At 38.4% G+C, this 21,383-nt stretch overlaps 1 protein-coding gene across 3 annotated transcripts; it reads left to right on the top strand.

Annotated features, from left to right (window-relative positions):
* mbd6 (methyl-CpG binding domain protein 6) lies at positions 1-18,791 on the top strand. 3 transcript variants are annotated; one of them, XM_058778978.1, is made up of 12 exons: positions 1-650; positions 1,453-1,633; positions 2,310-2,449; positions 5,424-5,526; positions 6,052-6,220; positions 7,486-9,354; positions 11,463-12,253; positions 13,203-13,362; positions 15,421-15,560; positions 17,065-17,653; positions 18,576-18,625; positions 18,734-18,791. In XM_058778978.1, exons 3-10 carry the CDS (start codon positions 2,334-2,336, stop codon positions 17,602-17,604), a joined length of 3,888 nt encoding a protein of 1,295 aa, XP_058634961.1. In that variant the 5' UTR covers positions 1-650; positions 1,453-1,633; positions 2,310-2,333; the 3' UTR covers positions 17,605-17,653; positions 18,576-18,625; positions 18,734-18,791. The 3 variants fall into 3 exon arrangements, with proteins under 3 accessions (XP_058634961.1, XP_058634962.1, XP_058634963.1); XM_058778979.1 differs by lacking the exon at positions 1-650 and adding an exon at positions 679-897; XM_058778980.1 differs by lacking the exon at positions 1-650 and adding an exon at positions 985-1,281.
* The last annotated feature ends 2,592 nt before the right edge of the window (positions 18,792-21,383 follow it).

The following is a 21,383-nucleotide window of genomic DNA, read 5'->3' as shown; positions in this document are numbered from 1 at the left end:
GTAGTTACGTGAAATACAGGAGTTTGCAGATTTATTTCACATTGTACAAATATTGTCATTTTAAAACAATCCCAGCACCTACAGAAGTCCACCTATTTATTTTCGTACTAGGGTGCGTTTTTGTCAGTGAGCAGTTCTCGCGCTCCTCCTAGTGGACGTGGAATTGTACGGAATTCCCGACCCGACAGGCAGCAGCTAGTGCGCATGCGCGGACGAAAACTCCATGATTTTTTTGGCACGGGATCCTAAGGAAAAATAGGAACTTGGAAACGGAGATAAACTAAAAGCGGCCTCACAAAGGCATAATCAGCCCCTCGCTCGCATACGCACCCAGAAAAGACGCTTAGGAGGGCGCCGAAGCTTTGAATGAAGCGATCGCACGCTCCGCGGCCGAGCAGGATTCACGCGAAATTGGACGACAATGCACGGGGCGCAATAAAACCAAGCGTTATTGCTCTTTGTTTTTAAGCAGGACGGCTCGGATGGTGCGCGGGGATGAAGACGCGGGGAAGTGGCTAAAAATCACACGGCGTTCATAACAGCTCCTGCAACGGCGACATTTGCGACTCAAGTCCGTCGAGACGCTTGTTCAGTCTTTCGCCTGTGTTGTGCAGCGCGCCGAAGAAGCAGGAAACTTCGTAAACACAGAGGTACGTAGCCTGCGAGCTAAAGAAAGCTAACAGCGCGTCTACGCTGTACGCGACGCGACAAACTAGAACGCTTCCGTCATAATGCAATGAAGACCGATTCGTTGGTTATAATCGCGGTGTTATTACGTGTCCTGTAAGCTGGCAATACAAATAGGATGTTTAAGAATGGGCCAGCTAGCCGTCAATACGCGACGTTTGTTTATTCTTCGGGACGTTCGGTGTTTAAAAGTACCAGTGCGATACTCAGGTAAGTACATTCCTATTTTCTTTTCGTATTAAACTCCTAGTTTTCCCGAAACTTTGCGTACTTTTTTTATTCGTGGTGGTTTGTTTACTCTGTAGCGCGCTGTTCCAGTCAGATCCCGTCATAGCCCGAGCGCTAGCCGCTTCACAGTCATCCTCCTTTATGCCAGAATAAAAACCGTTAAAATGATATGGTTTTAGGCGGTGACATCATCTCGATAACTGAAATTTGAATTTTTGCGTTGGCGCGCTGAGTATTAGTTTCAACTGTCACTTTTCACTCTACTGTCAACCATATGTCAGAGTTGTAACGTTACACTGACAAAAAGTACCGTGTTTTTGGACTTGTACCCTACTAGCACCACGGTATTTCGTGCTAGAGACCAGGGTACATGAATATGATGATCAAATTGTACCTTGTATATCAATATAGTCGAAATGAATATCTTAATGATTCTTTCCCCCCCTATATTTGTATTGAATATAGCTATAAAACGTTTATATTTTTTACTCAAACTATGTCGATGTTAAATGAAATATATATTTTTTATATTTTCAGATTGTCAGCTTCTGGAGAGTTTTGTAGAAGCATCCCAGTCCATTTGAGAGGAGCAGAGAGGATTGTGTGTCAAGACAGATTTGTTGTTGTATTGCTTTGTGCTTCGTTAATGCTGCGTAAATGTCCTCCAAAGAGTGTATTTCACGATTGGTGCTGACCAAGGCTGTATAAAAATGAAAAGGTACAGTATGAAGTTGCAGAATGTCGTAACATTGTACATACTGCAAAGTCTTGGAGTGACAAATGCATTTATTAAATGTAAAGAATATGCATGAACCCATTGTGCATTTGAACCCATTTTACCCAGTAAGTTGTTAGCTTTTTTTTTTTTTAACAAAACTAAAATGTACACAATCCACTGATTTTATGTAAATATAGCTGTCACTACATGATCTGCTCTTTATGGATGTATACTGAATCCAGAATAGTCACAGATTAAATGCTCAGAAGTGGAGTGACAACTGTATTTAGATGCAGTGTGGACATAATTTCCAACTGAAAATGGGTGAGAAGTGCAAGTCAAATCTGGTTTGAATCTGAATTTGGTTAATCCAGTATGGTTGGAAACTATCTGGTTCATCAAATTTGGTTTGAATCTGAATTTGGGTAATCAAGTATGGTTTGAAACCGAATCTGGGTTATCAGATGTGGTTAGAAACTGAATCTAGTTTTCAAATCTGGTTTGAAACTGAATCTGGCTTATGAAATCTTGTTTGAATCTCAATCTTGTTTGAAACTGAATCTGGTTCATCAAATCTGGTTATGAACTGAATCTTGTTCATCAGATCTAGTTATAAACTGAATCAGGTTAATCAGATCTGGTTTCAAACTAAATTGAAAGTGGTTTGTGTCTTTAGGAGCTGGATGTGTGTGAGCAGAAAATGACGGGGGGCAGTGAGAGTGCAGCAGGAGAAAAAGATGGAGGTACGACGCTCATCGCTCAGATCCCGGTTGGCTGGCAGAGGAAGGTGGAAGATGGAGCTGTGTCTTACATCAGGTACGTCCACATTTTACTTTGTGTCATTCATAACTGCTGTTCTGATCAAATGTGAACAGTGTTGCTATTAAAAGGTACACAAGGAACTCACTTTTCACTTAGGTTGCCTGGCTATGATGATTACGCACAGATGTGTGCGATTTCACCCAAGCAAACTTTCCTCACACACATGCGAGTGCGTTGAGCTTTCACACTAGGGCTTCCAGTGCGGTTTGGTTAATGAGGAAGCAGTGCTCCAAAGTAGTCTGGTGTAAAGTTTATGTGAAAACCAGTACAGTTCGTTTTCTCCCCCTCCAGGTTACTTTAAGGAGATCAACTCCTTAATTTCTCATTTTATCTGGAATGATAAATGCCCCAGAATCAAACTTACCACATTACAACATCCTAATCGCGCAGGAGGACTGGCTGTACCAAATTTTGAATTATATTATTGGTCGTTCCAGCTTAAGGCTCTTTATAATTGGATTCATCCTCAATCGAAAGTTTCATAGAGAGTGATTGAAGCTGACAAGGTTAAACCAAATAGACTCCAAGATATTTTATTTACTGGCACAGGGAAAAAAGGTGATAATTATAAATTTGGTCCAGTTGTGGCTAATTCTATTAAAATCTGGAAAACGGTTGAACGTCTGATAGGAGGACCCTTCAAATTTTGTAGCAGTACACCTTTATGGCACAATTTTAATTTTGTATGCGGAAATCATCCATTTGTCCAACCCTCTTGGTCCTCTTTAGGTGTAAACACATGCGGTGATATATATGATAACCAGGGCCTCTGTTCATTTCAGACATTAAGAACCAAATTTTGTTTATCAGCATCCGCATATTTTGTCTTTCTTCAATTTCGTTCTGCTCTCAAAGCGTATGGAGTTCCTTGGGCATCTCCCATTTCCTCTCATCCTATGCGGGATTGGATTGCACCATCTTCTGGTCGGCCATCTGTTTCCTTAATATATAATAAAATTATTGATCGCATTACAAAACCTCTTTCTATTCAATCGATTTGGAATAGGAAATTATCTGACCATAATTTATCTATTGACTGGGAGAGAGTGTGGTCTAACCTCAACTTAACATCTAAAAACTTGGCTCATCATCTTATTCCCTTCAAAGTCATTCATAGAGCATACATAACTCCTTACAAAAGATTCAAAATCAAACTACAACCAAATTTTAACTGCCATATATGTAATACTGCATCATCCAGTACTTTTCTTCATATGTTTTGGGAATGTCCTATCGTCATTAATCTATGGACACATGTAAACCTGGTTTTATCCTCCTTACTACAAATTGATTGCTTTGCTAACCCAAGTTTGTGTCTTCTTAATGATGATTCTGGTCTCTGTATAAGCTTAATACAAAAGAATGTTGTTTGCTGGTTTTACAGCTGCGAAGAAGACAATAATACAGAACTGATTTACAATGCACATGTGTGGAAAAACATATTGGATCCATAGCCTCCTGAAAATAGTGATTTGTGAATGTACAATAGCGCGAATTAATGAGGCCAAGCTCTCTTCTACTGATGCTTCTACTGAGGCAGTGTTTTTCCTTTAATATACTTGATTATATAAAGGAATGACTTTTGTTTTTTTCTTTTTTCCCCTCCCTCTCTCTCTTCCTTTTGACTGGACTCTTTAAAGTATTGATTATATGTCTGTTGTTTTGTTTTTTGTTGTTTTGAGTAGATGTTGTGTGTAAAAAAATTAATTAAAAAAAAAACAATAAAAAGTTGATTTAAAAAAAAAAAAAACAGTACAGTTCGTAAGTGCTAAAACAGTCTGGTAGTGAACTAAACACCCGTTTATACCAAGAATGATGACTAAATTAGCGCATACCAGCACTCCATAACGTTCTGTTTGTTATATGCGCACGCTCCAGTTTTGATGTCTGTTGCTTCAAATGCTCAAGCTCTTTAAGGTAGATTGAAAGTGTATTCTGATTGGCTGTCAGTGTTTTTATTGTTCATCAGCTGGGAAAAGTAGTTTTGAAAGTGATTCCTTGGTGTGACCGGACCTTTTGAGTGTAACAGTCTGAAAGTAAAAATCCCATTCATTTTCTCCATAGTGGAATTGATATTTAACAATAACTTTAAATTAATCCTTTTAAAGATAAGTTGTTTATTTGATAATATTTGCTTTTGTTAGAGCCATCAGCTCACATTATTCTAACTTATTTTAAGATTATCGTGTTTAACAGTGTAATGATGAAAGACTACATTACCCATGATTCTGTAAAGAAATCTCTATCAATCAGAGAATAGCAACAGGCAAATTGCACCAAAAGAATCGCCCAATCCCATTAAGCACTACAAATGTTGAAACAGAGTCCATCTCCTTTTGCTCTCCATATGCATACTTGGCAGCAAACATAAGATATATTGTGTCGACATGTATAATTATCTTTAAATCAGTAGTTCTATATTACTCCATTGTTTTAAATTTGATTTAATTTGCAATGCTTCATGGGAGTTTGATTCTTTACCTCATTAGTACACAATCTTGTTCAATTTATCCAATTTTCCAATTTATCCAAGTTTGTAATGTTGCGACTCGCCTTGTAACTGGTTGGTTAGTTCATTTCTTATAACTTTAATGAAGATTTTATTTTTTAAATCCTTATAGGAAAATTATCAATAAGTGGGCGGCAATGTTACACTCTATTGGGCACCCAGAATTTGTTTATTATACTATAATGCATTTGTCATTCTTACTCTCTGCTGACGTTGCTGTCAGTGCACAGCATTTCAAATGATGCAGAGTGTAAGAACCAGTAAACAGACGCAAATGCCATTCTGTTTTAATAGTATAAGCAAAATGATGAAATCATGAATAAAAACAATAAAGCTTGGCACCTTCTTCTTGTGTTTATGTCGATTGTATTGATGTCTGCAGAGGAAAAAAGATGGAATTTAAGACCAAAAATAACTCTCAGACTTCTCTACATCAATCTTTCTCTTTGTCTTCTTCAGCCCAAGTGGTACTGTCCTTCGATCTGTGGATGAGGTGAGGGTGTATCTGCGGACAGATGGCACATGTAAATGTGGTCTCGAGTGCCCGCTAGTCCCAAATAAGGTGAGATCAGCATTCAGTGCTGAAACCTTGTCATTCATGATGGTTCCAGTACAAATTTGATTGCAGATTAATTCATTATGTATTATAGATTGCTGCTATGTTTGGAATGAAATACTAGCGTACTTCTGTCTGTACTTTATTAATGTGGAACACTATGATTTATGAAACGATAAACTATGTTGTTGATATGTTGCATGTTTTATTTAGCCATCAGCATGCAATTATTATTTCGGAAAGCTGATTTATCTTTTAAAGTCCCATATGATTACTACTGGTTTATTTGTTACACTGGAAATGGAAGGTCAAGTTGAGTGCACCGCATGGCAAAATGCACACGCAATGGTGTCCATGCACTTTTTGGCAACCCAGTTATTCAGTGCATACAGAAAGTTTGCTTTCTGTGTATTGTATAAATATTGCATATTGCAGAAATAATAAGAGTTGTATAAAAATATGCAATTCTAAACATAAACTTTATTGCATGCATTAAAAAAGGTGATTAAATCTCTTTATAAATGCCTGCAGGTCTTTAATTTTGACCCTGCTGCGATGGTCCGAGCTCCTGGTCATCTGTCAGGGAAAATAGAGGAAGACATGACCAAACTCTGTAATCATCGCAGGAAAGTTGATGCCATGACGGCATTATGCCAAAGCATGCAGCCCTCCCATCTTCCCTCGCCAGCTCAAGCCACAGGTATTGCATCTTAATACACAAGTTATTCCAACACGATTACTTCTTTAGAAGAACTGTTCCAGGTTCTGTGACATGCTGTCATGACGTGTTGAAAGATTGCTTCAGTTGTGTCACACTACTAATGCTAATACTTTTTTGTTTAATAATTAGGTAACACTTTACAATAAGGTTAGATTCAATTCAGTTTATTTTTTAAAGCACCTTTAAATACAACACATTGTTGTTCCAAAGAGCTGTATGGAACCAAAAGACATATATTTTCAAAATGCTTTGCATGTTAGCATTTATTCCAGCGTTTAAACAACTTCATAGACCTTCATTTTTTACAAACTGAGGGACAAGTTACAACGATTGTCTGTAGTAATTGACAGCATGTCACATATGCTCTTCATGGAGCTTAACTGTTATTGAACCCAGAATATTCCTTTAACAGCTTGTCTTAAAGTAAATTGCAGTATGTGACCACTACTGTTCTCATGAAGTGAAGATTATTCTCTACGTCTCGTGTCCAAATATTACCTATTCAAATTATTATATTTGTCTAAAGCATGCAGTCATCTTAAGTATCCAGTTCACTGTATTTTTCTTTAGAAGTTAGAACCTGTAAACTAAACTGCAACCACGAAGTTTCCCTTTAGTAAAAACATTACTATTCATATCAAAGTATGATATACAGTGTCTATAAAAGTATTCACCCCCCTGGAGTTTTTCCACATTTGAATCACTGTGGACTTAACATCGTGTCATTGATCAACTGTTGCTTTGTTGTTCCACTAGTTCCACAGCTTTATAGGAGATTTGCTAAAAGAAAGTCACTGTTAAAAGATGTCTCATGACATCTCGGCTACAATTTGCCAGAAGGCATGTCTGAGACATTGAAGCCAACTGTAAGAAGGTCTGAGATCAAAATTAAGTTTAGTTTAAAGTCAAACACTGCCCATTAGAAATGTACTTAAATCCCAATTTGAAATAGTGATTTTTCATGTTGAAATCTGAATATTTTTCTGTTGTTCAGTGTCATAAAAGCCAACCCTTTGTGATTCAGTGTTAAAAAGTCCTAAAATTAACATTTGCATTTATGCATTTAGTAGATGCGTAAAAGAGAAACCAAAGCAGTTCGACAAAGAGCCAACAATATTCATAATATACAATGCCATGTTTGGTAGACAGCTTAGGGGGTAATTGCTTTTTATAGGCACTGTACCTGTCTTTAAGTTCAGCTTTCTTCAGTAAGGTGAGTTGTGTTGTCTTAATGTTTGTTTAAGGAGGTGTTATATACTCAGTGGACGGCAGAGAGCCGAGAGGATCAATGGTGGCTCATGGAGATGGCGTCCACTGCACTTACCCTCAGCCGAGACACAACCAACCCAAATCCAACATTGGTTTTCCTCTGTCATCTCCTTGCTCTGTTGTGCAAAACGGTTCTGTTAGCCTCGCCCAAATTTCACGGCCTCCAGAACAGGGTTCGCCTTTAAAGAAACCCCAAACGCCAGTGGGCTGCATGCCTGGTTACGCGAAACAGCAGTGGAGCCCTCATCCACCGCTTTCCCAAAACATCCCCCAAAGGACAGCACACAACCCCACTTCCCCTAACAGTGTAAAACCAAGTGTACACACGCATATACATCCTCCAGACCCCTCCAACTCCTTTTCCTTATCCCCCTCTTCATCCTTAACTCTAAGTGTTCGAGGAGCTCCGCCAAACTCCCAGGGAGCGAGTGTCAAGTCGCCCTCTCCTCTGTCACCTTTGGACACTTTCTCACCCCGCCAACGCTCTCGCCATTCTTCGACATCCTCGCTCTCAGAGCACGGGGCCCATGGGTCCGTCTTCATTCAGGGAGGCAAACCGTTGCAACCCACCATGCCGTGCTCCTCTCCCAAGCTTCCTCTTGCGCCTTCCAGCCCTTGTAGTCGCTTGGAGGGCATTCTGCAGCACTACAAAGACTGTAGCACGAGCTCCAGTGCTAACCAAAGCAACCATCAGATGTCACAAGCCCTGTCGTTGGTGCATCCCAATGCAGGCGAGAAGAGGAATGGAGTGAGTTCTGCTCAAGCCCCAGGACTGCTTGGCCTTCCACTAGGGCAGATTCTCAACCAACAGAAGAGCCAGCAAAAGGGCCACATCAATAACTCTTTCCCGGCCAGCAGCCTCCTTTCTGCGGCCGCTAAAGCCCAGCTGGCCAACCAGAAAACCCAGCTCAATGCAGCCGATGCGCTGACAGCACTCCCTCTTACGGGCTTGGACAAGGAGCATCAGTCAAAGGTATTGATTAGCACTTTAAACAGTAGCGTCCACCCCACTTCCGCCAGAGCACAGTCCCTCACCGCCCTTTTGCTTCCGCACTCCCCTTCCCTTTCCCCGGCTTCCCCTGCTGTCGCGGAGAAAAACGTTAGGCGCAAACGGCAGAGGCGCTCGCCCACCGTTTTGAGCATGCTCAAAGACTCGCAGTTAGTTCGGACCTCAGGAGATCTCTCCGGGCCGCCTCTGCTCATCTCCCCATGCCTTTCGCCAACTTCTCCTCCCGTACCTCATTTAGACAACCACCGGTTGCCCGTCGCTCCTCCGAATGCCTCCAGGTTGCAGGATTCGGAGGAAGGCAGGAAGCCAGGATTTGTTCATTCCCTCCCATCTCCATCCCAGCCCCTTTCCGCCCTGCTTCAGCTTCTTAGCATGCAAAATGCAACCCAGCAATCCGGCGTTGCCACTGCCATGCCTGGCAACAGGCACACAAACCCATTGCCCTCTTCACCCAGACCCATCACTCCACAGACGCTCCAATGCGACATGCAGTCCACATTACGTTTACCCAACCACACCCTGCAACCTCAACCCCAAAGCACAGTGCCCATGCCAGAATCTCCTATCCAGCGACCCCCATCCCAACCCTTTCCTTTGATGGGTGATGAGACAACCATGAACCTCAAAACAACCTCCAGCAGCACCATCCTGAACTTGAGCCAGACGACACCGGACCTCAACAGTTCAATTCTGAGCATGATGAACCACATGTCCTCAACATGCTTGCCCTCATTCCTGGAGAAAGGTTGTGGACCCAAAACAACAGAGACTTGTCTTGACCACAGTACCTACCAAATTAACCAGTCAAACCACAACCAAGCCGTGGAAAGTAAAGGTGAGACTTAGGCATTTGACGGTATCAAATTTTCATATTGCAATAATTGCTAAAGCTTTTATCACGGTATTATCACAATATTGAAATAAGTTGCAAAAAAAGTGTTGTCATAATAAAGTATAACAACTTTTTTCTTATAACAAAAAGAACTGAACATTTAAATACAATAAAGCAACACACAAAAGTTGTATAAATGAAATAATTGGATGATAACTATAAAGATATAGTTCTAAAACTAACGATAAAGGCACAGAGAAACGATATCGTTGGAATCACTTCCAGAATAAACAGATGATGTCGTCCGCTCGTGTGGACACTAATCTTTATACTTATCTTTATAGTTATCATTCTTGGTGTGAACGGGGCTTAACACTTTACAATAAGATCTCATTAGTTAACTTTAGGTAATGCACTAACATTAACAATGAGCAATAGCTTTATTTGTTACAGATGTTATTATTCTTTGTTGAAAATTACAACTGTTAGTTCATATTACCTCGGGTCCATTAAATAATACAGTTAGTATTTTTTTATTTTAATAGCGTGTTATTAAATGTTGAAATTAACTAAGATTAATAAATGCTTTAGAAGAATTTTCATTGGCAGTTTGATAACTAAAGAATTAACTAATGTTAACTAATGGAGCCTTAATGTAAAGTGTAACCAAACAATAAAAAATAAAAACATTTTCAAACAATATCTAGGGCATGATGTAGTCCAGATTAAAAGTTAGAAAATAAATAGCCTATTAAGACAAAGTTTTTAAGTATTTGGCGATTATGATGAACACCACTGCAAATACAAAAAATCTGAATGGCTCATTAAATTATTTAAATGCTCTTCAGAAACAGAAAGTAGCAGCTGCTTTGTTTACAGGGGGTAACCTCTGCATTTCTGCTGTTCCATCAGCGCCATCTGCTGTCAGAGAGTGAATGTACATTTTCATCCAGCATGCCTCCTTCACTCGTTCCACCACACGCTTCTCATCCAAGTTGGGCTTATTTACATCAGAGAGCGCATGCGTCTGACGCAGCATACATTGGTTTTCTTTATTTTAACCAATTGATGGGAAAAGTACTATTAAAATGCATTTTTAAAATCTGAATAATTTGTAATAAATACACTACCAGTAAGATTTTTAAAGAAATCTCTTCTGCTCATCAAACTTGCATTTATTTAATCCAAAATACAGCAAAAATAGTAAAATTCTGAAATATTTTTACTATTTAAAATAAATTACATTTTAAAATATATTCAAATACAAAACAGTTGTTCCTGTGATTTCAAAGCTGAATTTTCAGCATCATTACTCCAGTCTTCACTATAACATGATCCTTCAGAAATAATTCTGATATTCTGATTTGCTGCTCAAAAAACATTTATTATTATTATGTTGAAAACAGCTGAGTAGGTTTTTTCTTTTTTCAGGTTTCTTTGATGAATAGAAAGTTCAGAACAATCTTTATCATCACTTTTGATCAATTTAAGCCATCCTTGCTAAATAAAAGTAGTAATTTCTATATACCCCCCCCCCCCCATAAGAAAATATTATACTGACTCCAAGCTTTTGTGTATAATGCTACTAAAGCTTTTTATTTCAGATGAATTCTGATCTTTGTATATCTCTATTCATCAAAGAATCCAGTACTCGACTGTTTTAAATATTGATAATAATAAATGTTTCTTGAGCAGCAAATCAGCATATTAGAATGATTTCTGAAGATCATGTGACTCTGAAGACTGGAGTAATGATGCTGAAAATACAGCTTTGAAATCACCGGAATAGATTACATTTTAAATTATATTCAAATAGAAAGCAGTTTTTTAAATAGTAAAAATATTTCACAATATTACTGCTTTTGCTGTATTTTGGCTCAAATAAATGCAGGCATGGTGAGCAGAAGAGAATTCTTTAAAAAAACATTAAAAATCTTACTGTTAAAAAACTTTTAACTGGTAGTGTAATTATTCACGTGTTTTTTGAACGTGTTCATTATCGTAACACCGGCACATGTCTAGTGATGATCTTCTTTGCTTGTGTTTCTTGGGGCATTTTCAAAGCAATAGTGGTTTGGGTGGTTCGTTTTACTCTTGTGTTTTCTCGGCAGGTCCTGTAGAGTCGATGGATCAGTCGGACTCGGATGCAAGGTTACTGGGTGGCTGTGAGCCGGACCACAGCCTCTCTCTGCCCAACGCCCCCTCTTCTGACCTTTCTAACCCTACAAACGACCCCGCTGTTTCCTTGCCGCTTGCAGAGGCTTTTCCCTTCATGTCTCAAGAACAGCTCCTCCAGCTTCTCTCCTCCAATGCCGGTCTGCCTTCCCTGCTCCCGCCCTTTCTTGGCTCCCTGCCTTTAGGGGTCTGGACGAGCAGCCAACCTTCGGTGCCCGGCGGTGCCCAAGCCCAGCCGACCAGTGCCATCCTAAACCAGGGCTCGCCTCTCAACATCCTAAACCAGGGCGAGCTTCCTCTCAACCTCGTGAGCCTGTTAAATCCGCCCGGTTCTGCTGCAGCTGAAGCAGGGGTGGAAGCTGGTGAAAAAAACCCAGGGCTTCAAGCCCTCCTCATGGCTTCATTGCTGCTTGGCCAGAATCCGGCTGCCATGTTGCCACTACCAGCGCTCAACCTGGAGCTTCCTACACTGCAGCAGGTCTTCGCGGACGGAGCATCCCTGGAAAAGACCCCCGCTCTGCTGGACTCGGTCCTGATGGGGCCAGGGCTCCTGGAGGCTCTACAAACTCTAGCGCCCAGCGCAGACGGCCAGTCGCTGCTTCTTTCCACCCCTCTCACTCCACCCCCTCATGCCTTTCTGTCGCTCAACCCCGCTCTGCTGACCGCAGCTCTCGCCCAGACCGAACCCCTACCCAACCACACTCCACCCCCCCCGCCTCATTCTCAGGTAAACGCACCAGTTGCATGCTTTGCTGCATGTGCACATACAGTCTGCATGCTTCCAATTGATGCATCTGTTTACAGTGACAGGGTTTCCCAACCAGGTGTTTTGCCTCGACTCAGACTCAAAGTTAAAGACTTGTGAACATCTCTGAATATCAATTTAAAAAAATTTACCCTTATGACTGGTTTTGTGGTCCAGGGTCACATTTGTGCATTTTTAATGCTAGTGTTAATTTCATAAAAGCTATAAAAATAAATGTCAGGGTTGGGGACATTATATTATTCTAATTGTGGCATTATTTTCATGACAGTTATGGGCATTTAAAATCTCCATACTTTTAGCCACCTACTATAATGCATTTACTGTAATGCAAAACAAATAATGAAATATTATTTAAATTGCAATTTCTAAAGTCCTTGTGTCTGGTGCATGCATGTTTTTTTTTTTGCATCTCATTGAGAATTTATTTAGAAAATGTGGTTAATTGTCATGAAATTAATGTCACATTGCAAAAAATCTTAATGCTAAAGGGATAGTCCACCCAAAAATTAAAATGATCACCATTTACTCACCTTTATGTTGTTCCAAACCCGTAACCCATTTCAGTTACGTGGGCTTATAATGGAGAAACAGGTTAAAAAAAAAAAAAATCTTAATTTGTGTTTTGAAAAATGAACCAAAGTCTTACGGATTTGACAGAATTTTTGTTTTAGGGTAAGCTATGCTTTTAATAAAAATAGGCTTTATTTTATTTATGTGAAATATGGAACATTTCTACACTCAGAATGTCTATGCAGAATTGCCAGTGCTAAATTCCAGAGGTCAAATATCAGGGAAATTCACCTGACAAAGGTTGGGAGTCCTTGTATTAGACGTTTGCCAGTGGAACGTTGTTTTGATATCCGAGTACATGCATCTTGTGCAATACATATGTGGATCTGTGTGGCTGTAGGGGACTCTGTCCAGCCCAGCTCTAGTTTCTACCTCGGTGTCCTGCGGCCCTCTGGTGTCCAGCACGGGGCCGGAAGTGTGTGACCCTCTGGCCGAGCAGGACAAGAACAACACCCATACACCTCAATTCCTGCCACCTCTGCTCGCCCCTGGGGTTCTTGGTAAGTGGATCAGTCTTTCAATTAAAATGCATCTGAAAATAACCATTTTAAATGTGCCTTTCTTTGGAATAACTGTATTATAATTATACACAGGGGTTAAATAGGGCCGGGGCACATAGGCTTTCCTTGGTAACTCATCAGAGGACTTTCCTCGTACGTTTTCAACATTATAGGCTATAGTTTTAAACACTTTACTCATTCTTACTAATTCAAGCAACGATGCAACGCAAATCTAGCCTATCGCTGAAAGGAACCGAGTGTCTTCAGAGAAGTTTCGATTGCTTTTAAACTTTATCTGATAAAGTAGCATTCATGAGTGCAGTGTTACTTTGTTTACAGCCGTTACCGGGGAAACCGCTATATTTTGAGTTCCTAAAGCGCCTCCTGCTGGCAGAGAATCAAACTGAATTTTCAATAAGCCTGTCTGCTGTTTTCCCGCCTCCGCCCGTGTAACCCTGTGTTAAATTTAATATTATCATTTATATCATTTATTTCTTTAAAAAATGGATTAAAGACTGAAACGTGAGGTTTATCATTTTAGATATATTTTTTGTTTTTGTGAAAACCTGTATCTCAACTGTAATAAAATCATGTTTTTACAGTTTAATGTGTTACCACAGACATTGCCCTACTCTGCTCACATGGTATTAATTTTTATTAATTGTAGGCTTTGCATACACACGTGCACCCCTCAAAAGCCAGAAACCACAGAGCCCCACATAACAAATCCCAATTTAACCCCTGATTTATACAAATATATAGTATGTGATTACACTCAGTGTGACTTTACAGTAATTTTAAGTCTTTAATGAACCCAAGAGGGCTATTGTTTCTTCCAATAGGGACTTTAATAATATTTTATTTTGAGTTTGCATTTGAAATTTGGCGCACATTGTATATTTGTGTACACAGTGTTATTTTAGTCATTTAGTTTTTGTCATGTTATTACCATGTTTTTTTAAATAGGTCTAGTTTTTACTAAGTTAAGTTAGTAAAAAATGAGAAAAATTGTTTTTTGCAACTAGGTGTTTTTTTTATATTTATATGTTTTTATATATTTTTAGAATATTTGTGTTTTTTCATTTGAATATTTTCAATAATTAAATTAGTGATGGATAAATAAGAATCATTTCAAATATTTGTGAATATATCATTTTCCATTATGAAACTGTTTTTGCATATGCAATATTTTATCACCAATTCCAAAGCAGTCGAGCGCTAGCTGAAATTTCAATGCATCATTATTTATGAGTCGATGTGATGCAAAACAAAGCCTCAGCGGTTTATAAACAAGCGATCACTACTAGTTTCTTGTTTCTCAGCTGTTCTCTGTATGTCCACAACACTTAGTTTGCAGTTTTGGGCCGTGGAGGGTTTATCGGCTGCACTTGAAGTCGCTCGTCCTGCCAGGTAGCATTACATTGGTGTTTTATAGGCAGTTTTCTGCAGGAGATTGTGAGCCTGCAGTGACATCTCAGCTGACTCACTCACACTGACTGCTGGACAGGAGAAGCTGAGAAAATGACTTGAGACTTGAGTGTTTTTTCTTAAAGTTTGGCCACAGCAGTGACAGTGTTCAGTGCAGAACTGCTGACGCACGACGCTCGGCCGTATTTGTGGCCTGCATTTCATTTTTGTGACTGAGAAACAGTATTTTGAGTAACATAAATGAGAAGATCTCATTGCTCTACCCAGGAGAAGTTGTGTTTTTATTTTTATTTAAGGTAACACTTTATTTTAAGGTGTGCTTGTTACATGTTACATGTGCTTACTAATATAATAACAATTAACTATGCATAATTACATGCAAGTAACTACCAAACAATACTGTAAGTACATGTAGTTAATTAATATTACCCAGTACTTAAATGTATAATTACATTGTAACAAAGACACCTTAAAATAAAGTGTAACTTTTTAATTTTGCATAGCTCTCAAACAATTGAAGTTGAATCAAAGCATCTCATTTGTTTTTTCTATAGTAAGGCTGTTAATTTAACATGTTAATTTGGTGTGATTTAATTATCTGCTAATGATGGTGTTTCTCTCTGTGTTCAGGTGAGCTCACAGCTCTGGGTAACATCAGCAGTCTTCACGGTTTATTAGGAGCCGGATCTCTTCTGCTGCCGCAGGGCCCGTCTCTGAGCGTCCCGCTGACACAGAACCAGACCGCGCTCAACCCGCTCGCCTGCCTGCAGGTAACCGCACACCTGAGCCGCGAGCAGACGGACAGTTTACAGAGACATAACCGTGCTTTAAAAAATCTGCAGTTTTTTATGTTTTTGTAAGAGTCTCTTCTGTTCAAGGCTGCATTTATTTGATCAAAAATACAATAAAAATTGTGAAATATTATTACAATTTAAAACAGCAGTTTTCTATATGAATATCTGTTATACTGTAATTTATTTCTGTGATGCGCAGCTGTATTTTCAGCATCATTACTGCAGTCTTCAGTGTCACATGATCTTCAGAAATCATTCTAATATGCTGATTTGCTGCTCGAGAAACATTTCTGATTATTATCAATGTTGAACACAGTCGTGCTGCACAATATTTTTGTGGAAACCGTGATTCGTTTTATTTTTCAGGATTCACAGATGAATATAAAGTTCAAAAGAACAGCATTTATTTGAAATAGAAATCTTTTGCAATATTATAAATGTCTTTACTGTCACTTTGATCGACTTAATGCAGCCTTGATGAATAAAAGTGTTAATTTCTTTAAAAAAAAAATACTGACCAAACTTTTGAACAGTAGTGTAAATATTATTATATTAATTATAATTAATAATGTCATATAATATTTGGTATATTATATATTAATACCATTTGACCTCATTTGCAAAATATTATATTAAATATAGTAAATATTAATTATAATGAATAATATCATTAAAATTACTAAATAAATAAAGGTAACACTTTAACTAATGTTAACAAATGACACTTTATTGTAATGTATTAACTAACATGAACAGACAATAGTCAATACATTTATTACAGTATTTATTAATCTTTAAGGTTAGTTGATAAAAATAGTTGTTCATGTTAGTTCACAGTGCATTAAATAATGTTAACAAACACAACTTGAGATTTTAATAATGCATTAGTAAATGCTGAAATTAACATTAACTAAGATCAATAAATGCTGTAAAAGTATTGTTCGTTCTATTCATGTTAACTAATGAACCTTATTTTAAAGTGTTGCCAAAATAAAATATATAATAATTATATTGTGTTATCTTATTACAAGTTCAAAAGAACATTGAAGATTTTTTTTCTTTCCAAAAATATTTTTATTGACCCCAAACTTTTGTAAAATATTATACTAAATATAGTATTATTAATTACAATGAATACTCATTAAAAATCATATTATTATTATTATATATTATTTTTTTTCTCATTTGAACTTCTTTATTAAGCCAACATCATGAGGTGCATCCTGGGATGTTTTTTAAAAACTATTGAAGATTTCTCATTGTGTGCTGCACATTTAATGCGTTTCCTTCACCGTTTGCTCCATTTAAAAAAAAAAATTGATCCATTTATTAAATCCTTTTTTTTTTTTTTTTATATTCAAGAAATTCATAAGTTGAGCCCAGTTTGTATTTCACTATCAATTTTTAAAAAATCTTGAGGAACTTAAATTCACTCATGTGTGAAGCGCTGGTGTTTATGGATGTATCTTCTCATCCTCAGCTGACGATGGCGCCGGCGCTCATGGGAGAGAAGCCCGTGGCTCTACACGAGACGCCTCCGTCACAAGATCAGCTTCCCTCGGCTTCGATATCCCAGGGTTCCCTGCTCAACCCGGTCCAGACGCCGGTGCAGCAGAGAGAGACGTCCACGGGCTCCGGTCCGGGGCTGTTTGACCCATACGGCTCCTTCATGGACACCATCTACACCTCCTTCCTGCAGGTGAGCGAGCGCGATTCGTACCCTGAGCTGCCTCCACCCCTCAGCCCGCGTCGCGCCTGCTCCGTCCACAACCCGGACCTGACCCGCCTCGGCTTGGACACGGCCCAGTCCCAGTCTCCGGCCCGAGGGACGCCTAAACCCAGCGAGGACCCGTCGACGCCGCCGCCCTGCGACGCCCCGCTGGAGGAGGCCAAGACCGACGGCTCGGCCACAGCGTGCGTCTACAGCAACGGGGTCGGCTCCGCAGCGGAGGGACGAGGAGGCGAGGAGGAGGAGGACGAGGAGGAGGCGAAGGCCGCAGGGATATTTGAGTCCGGGTGAGCGGCTCAGAGACGCAGCCGAGGACATCAGAGACGCAGAGCAAGTCCGGGTGAGTGCGCTTATCACGTCTTATTCAGATACTCTTCTGTATTCATTCAGATTTTTTTTTTCAAGCTTTCATTTCATTTTTATTTTTTTAACTTTTCTGTTTAGCTGGAAGTTACTTTTTTCATTTTTTGTATTAATTTATTACACTTTTTATTATTTATATTTACCTTTTGTTATTTGTTTTAGTTAAATTTTTTGCCATTTCGTTTTTGTCATTTCTATTTGACTTGAAGTTAGTTCAGTTTTAGTAATTTTGTTATGTGCTTTTGTCATTTTATATATATATATATATATATATATATATATATATATATATATATATATATATATATATATATATATATTTTTTAAATCTATTTCTATTGTGCTTTATTTTTATTTGGGTTTTAGTAATTTTATGTGCGTTTGTCACTTCTATTAGTTTTTTATTTCTATTTTTTCTATTTGATTTTAAGTTAGTTCAGTTTTAGTAATTTTGTTGTGTGCTTTTATCATTTTTTAAAAATTCTATTTTGCTTTATTTTTATTTGGGTTTTAGTAATTTTATGTGCGTTTGTCATTTCTATTAGTTTTCATTTCTATTTGACTTGAAGATGTGCTTTTGTCTTTTATTTTAACATTTGCCTTTTAATTGTGTATTTAAATTTGAGAAATTTTGTTGTACTTTTATTTTTTTTTACATTTCTATTTAGCTTTGTTATTTTAATTTCCCTTTAAGTTTTGGTAATATTGTTTTATCAATATTGTAATCACGATATAATGTAATGGCAGGGAAACACTAAATAGCATACTAATGTCTGAAATGTTTATTTTTGCACACTGCTTCTCATACCTCTTTCATTAATAGCATTGTATACTGAGTAGTGTGCTAGACTTTATTTCCCAGCATGACCCTGGTTTCTTTCTCTTCCGTCTGCACTCAGGCTGAAGACGTGCACACAGGAGCCAGAAGGGGGCGCAAGAGGAAGCAGACGTAAGTGCAGCCGTCCAGAACCAGACACACTTCACACATGAAGTGCTTTGTGTTTTACTCTCCTCTTCTTCTTCTTCTTCTTCTTCTTCCTCTTCCTCCTCCTGTCAGGCTGCAGAGAGGAGCGGACTTGCTGGGCGGCATCGACAGCATCATTGAGGAACCAACGGTAAGACACACACACACACACACACACACACACACACACACACACACTCTCTCTCTCTCTCTCTGAGCTGCATTAACCTGTGTCTGATGTGTTGTGATGCAGATAGCGTTGTCCAGACCCGCGGTCCGCCAGAGGGAAGAGACGCCGCGTCGTCCGATAGATCTGACCGTACTTTCCCGCCAACACCAGCACTGTTGCCACGGCAACACCGTCTGAGCCGCACTGTGAAGAGTCTCCGTGATTCGCTCCTCCATCTGTCTGTGTTCGCTCACCTTCTGTTACCACGAATGCGACTGATGTTACATTGTTACATTTTCAAACAGTTACCAGGCAACCAATGATAACTATTGTTAAATTGTTGCATCAGTTTAGGAATAGTTATTGTTTGTTAACTCAGTTACTTTTTGCTTCTTGTTTCATGATTGAGGTCCAGTGTGATTGACAGCTCTGATTAAAAGGAATAATTCAGGCAAAAATTAAAATGTGCTCATCCTCAGGTCATCCAAGATTAGGATGAGTTTTTTTTACTTCATCAGGTTTGGAGAAATGTATCATTGCATCACTTGCTCATCAATGAATCCTCTGCAGTGAATGGGTGCCGTCAGAATGAGAGTCCAAACTAAGGATGCAACCGAAATTATTCGGCCAAAAATAGTAAAAAAAACTCTTGGTGTTCGGCTGAATAAGCGAAAAGACCGAATAAATTGTACAGAACAATGATGTGATCAAATAGAGGCGTGCACCAATGCATCAAACATGTCAGCAGTGTGGAAACATTTAAAACTGTCCGAGAAAGATGCAAAAATCATTACAAGCACCGACATTTGCATCTCATGTCCCGATGAGAAGAAAAGACAATAATAATGATAATAATAATTACAACAGCTCTATTAGTATATTTACACACACACATAGTGTTCAAATTGGGATCTGTAATATTTTCTAATGTTTTAAAAGAAGTCTCTCCTGCTCAGCAAGACTGCATTTATTTATACAGTAAAAAACACATAACTGCTTCAAAAAGGGGGTCTCAAAGATGGCCAAGAAAATATTTTACGAACTTATTCATTTTAAGTTAAATTGTGGTTTGTTGGTATAGTGTCTGCTAGAATGTTAAAAAATGTAATCAATGTTTTGTAATCAATTTTGTATTTGAAAAGCTAGACAAAACGGTAAAAAGTACATTCTGGCTATTTAATTTATGCAATTATGTAAAAAATTGGCAAAATATATTGAGGAGTCAATAATAATGCTTCCTCCAGTGAAAAAGTGGAGAGAAATCTGCACAAGCAGCGTTTACAAGCCAAAATCGCTCTAAACAATTGACGTGAGAGACGACAGCAGATGCACTTTTTCACTGAGGAAGTGTGATTATGGATTATGGATTCAGATTTGAGTTAAAAACATCGTGATGGATTTGTTTCAGCTCCAGATGTTAACTAATGGACTGGATTACTTGTGGATTATTGTGATGTTTTTATTAGCTGTTTGGACTCTCATTCTGACGGCACCCATTCACTGCAAGTGATGGAATCATAAAATTTCTTTGGGTGAACTGTTCCTTTAAGATTTCGCTCCCATCAGTCTTCAGGTGCTCGTTTGTGTGTCCAAAAATCCCTCGGATGCTGAATCCGTCTCGTTCTTGGACCAAACGACTCATGTTATCCTTTAAATACCCATAATGCACCTCATGAACCATTTTCAGCCCTAGATTCATTCAGTAGTTTTGTCAGTAATGCCGCCCTGCAGTGACACTGAGTTTCACACGCCTCAAAACGAGACCAAATCTCACTCATCACTCAATGTTTTGTCTTTGCAGGGCCGTTTATGTTTTTTTCTTTCTTTCTTCCCTGTGTGTATATGTGTGTGTGTGTGTGTATACGTGCGTGTGTGTGTGTGTGTGTGTGTGTGTGTGTTAGAGGAGAGTATCTAGGTTTTAGGGGCTTTAGTTGTGGATCTGCACAGAGCTCATCAACACAGGCACAAGATTATTACTGAATATTTAAAATAATGATTTAATAAGGCTGATTATGCAATTTTACTATTGAATTTATGTATATATGTACAGTTTTAGTATTTTATTTTGTACACCTTTTTTAGGGAAAAAAATGATCAATTTGTAAAATATTTCTCCTGCAGAGAAACCTTTCCTTTCTCATATTCATGTTTGATTTGTAAAGAAAATACTTTGAGAATTGTGAACAAGTAGCATTTGCTTTTTTATTGGGAGTTGATTTTTTTTTTTTTTTTTAATTTAACAAATTAAAACGTTTTAAATGATGAAAGGTCTCTTCTGATTATTTCATGTCACTGTTTTGACATCATGCAAAGTGAAAGTTTTGGTGTTTTTCACAGCGTTTCACAGCAGATTCACAGGCCCTATTGAAGATCTATAAATATAAAGGAAATACACTTCATATACACAAGTTTTCTGCTTCAGAACATGAAATATAGCTTTATAAGATCCAAAAAAAAAAAAAACACTGACGCATCGACTCTCATTGTATGGACAAAAAAGTTTTTGTTTCTAAATATTTCAGTAACAATTTAAATAATTCACTTTAGAAAACTCCCGTTTGTTAATTTATTAAT

This window comes from Onychostoma macrolepis, chromosome 06, assembly GCF_012432095.1.
Source record: "Onychostoma macrolepis isolate SWU-2019 chromosome 06, ASM1243209v1, whole genome shotgun sequence".
NCBI lineage: Eukaryota > Metazoa > Chordata > Actinopteri > Cypriniformes > Cyprinidae > Onychostoma > Onychostoma macrolepis.
Note: the sequence above shows the minus strand (reverse complement) of the source record. Positions and strands in the feature narration are given on the sequence as shown.

What these genes read in the sequence shown, in the direction of transcription:
- mbd6 (XM_058778978.1), top strand. Translation starts at nt 2,334, where the DNA reads ATGACGGGGGGCAGTGAGAGTGCAGCAGGAGAAAAAGATGGAGGTACG. An exon ending in CTCGCCAGCTCAAGCCACAG is followed by an intron (nt 6,221 to 7,485) that starts GTATTGCATCTT and finishes TGTTTGTTTAAG; the next exon opens with GAGGTGTTATATACTCAGTG. An exon ending in GCTCGCCCCTGGGGTTCTTG is followed by an intron (nt 13,363 to 15,420) that starts GTAAGTGGATCA and finishes CTCTGTGTTCAG; the next exon opens with GTGAGCTCACAGCTCTGGGT.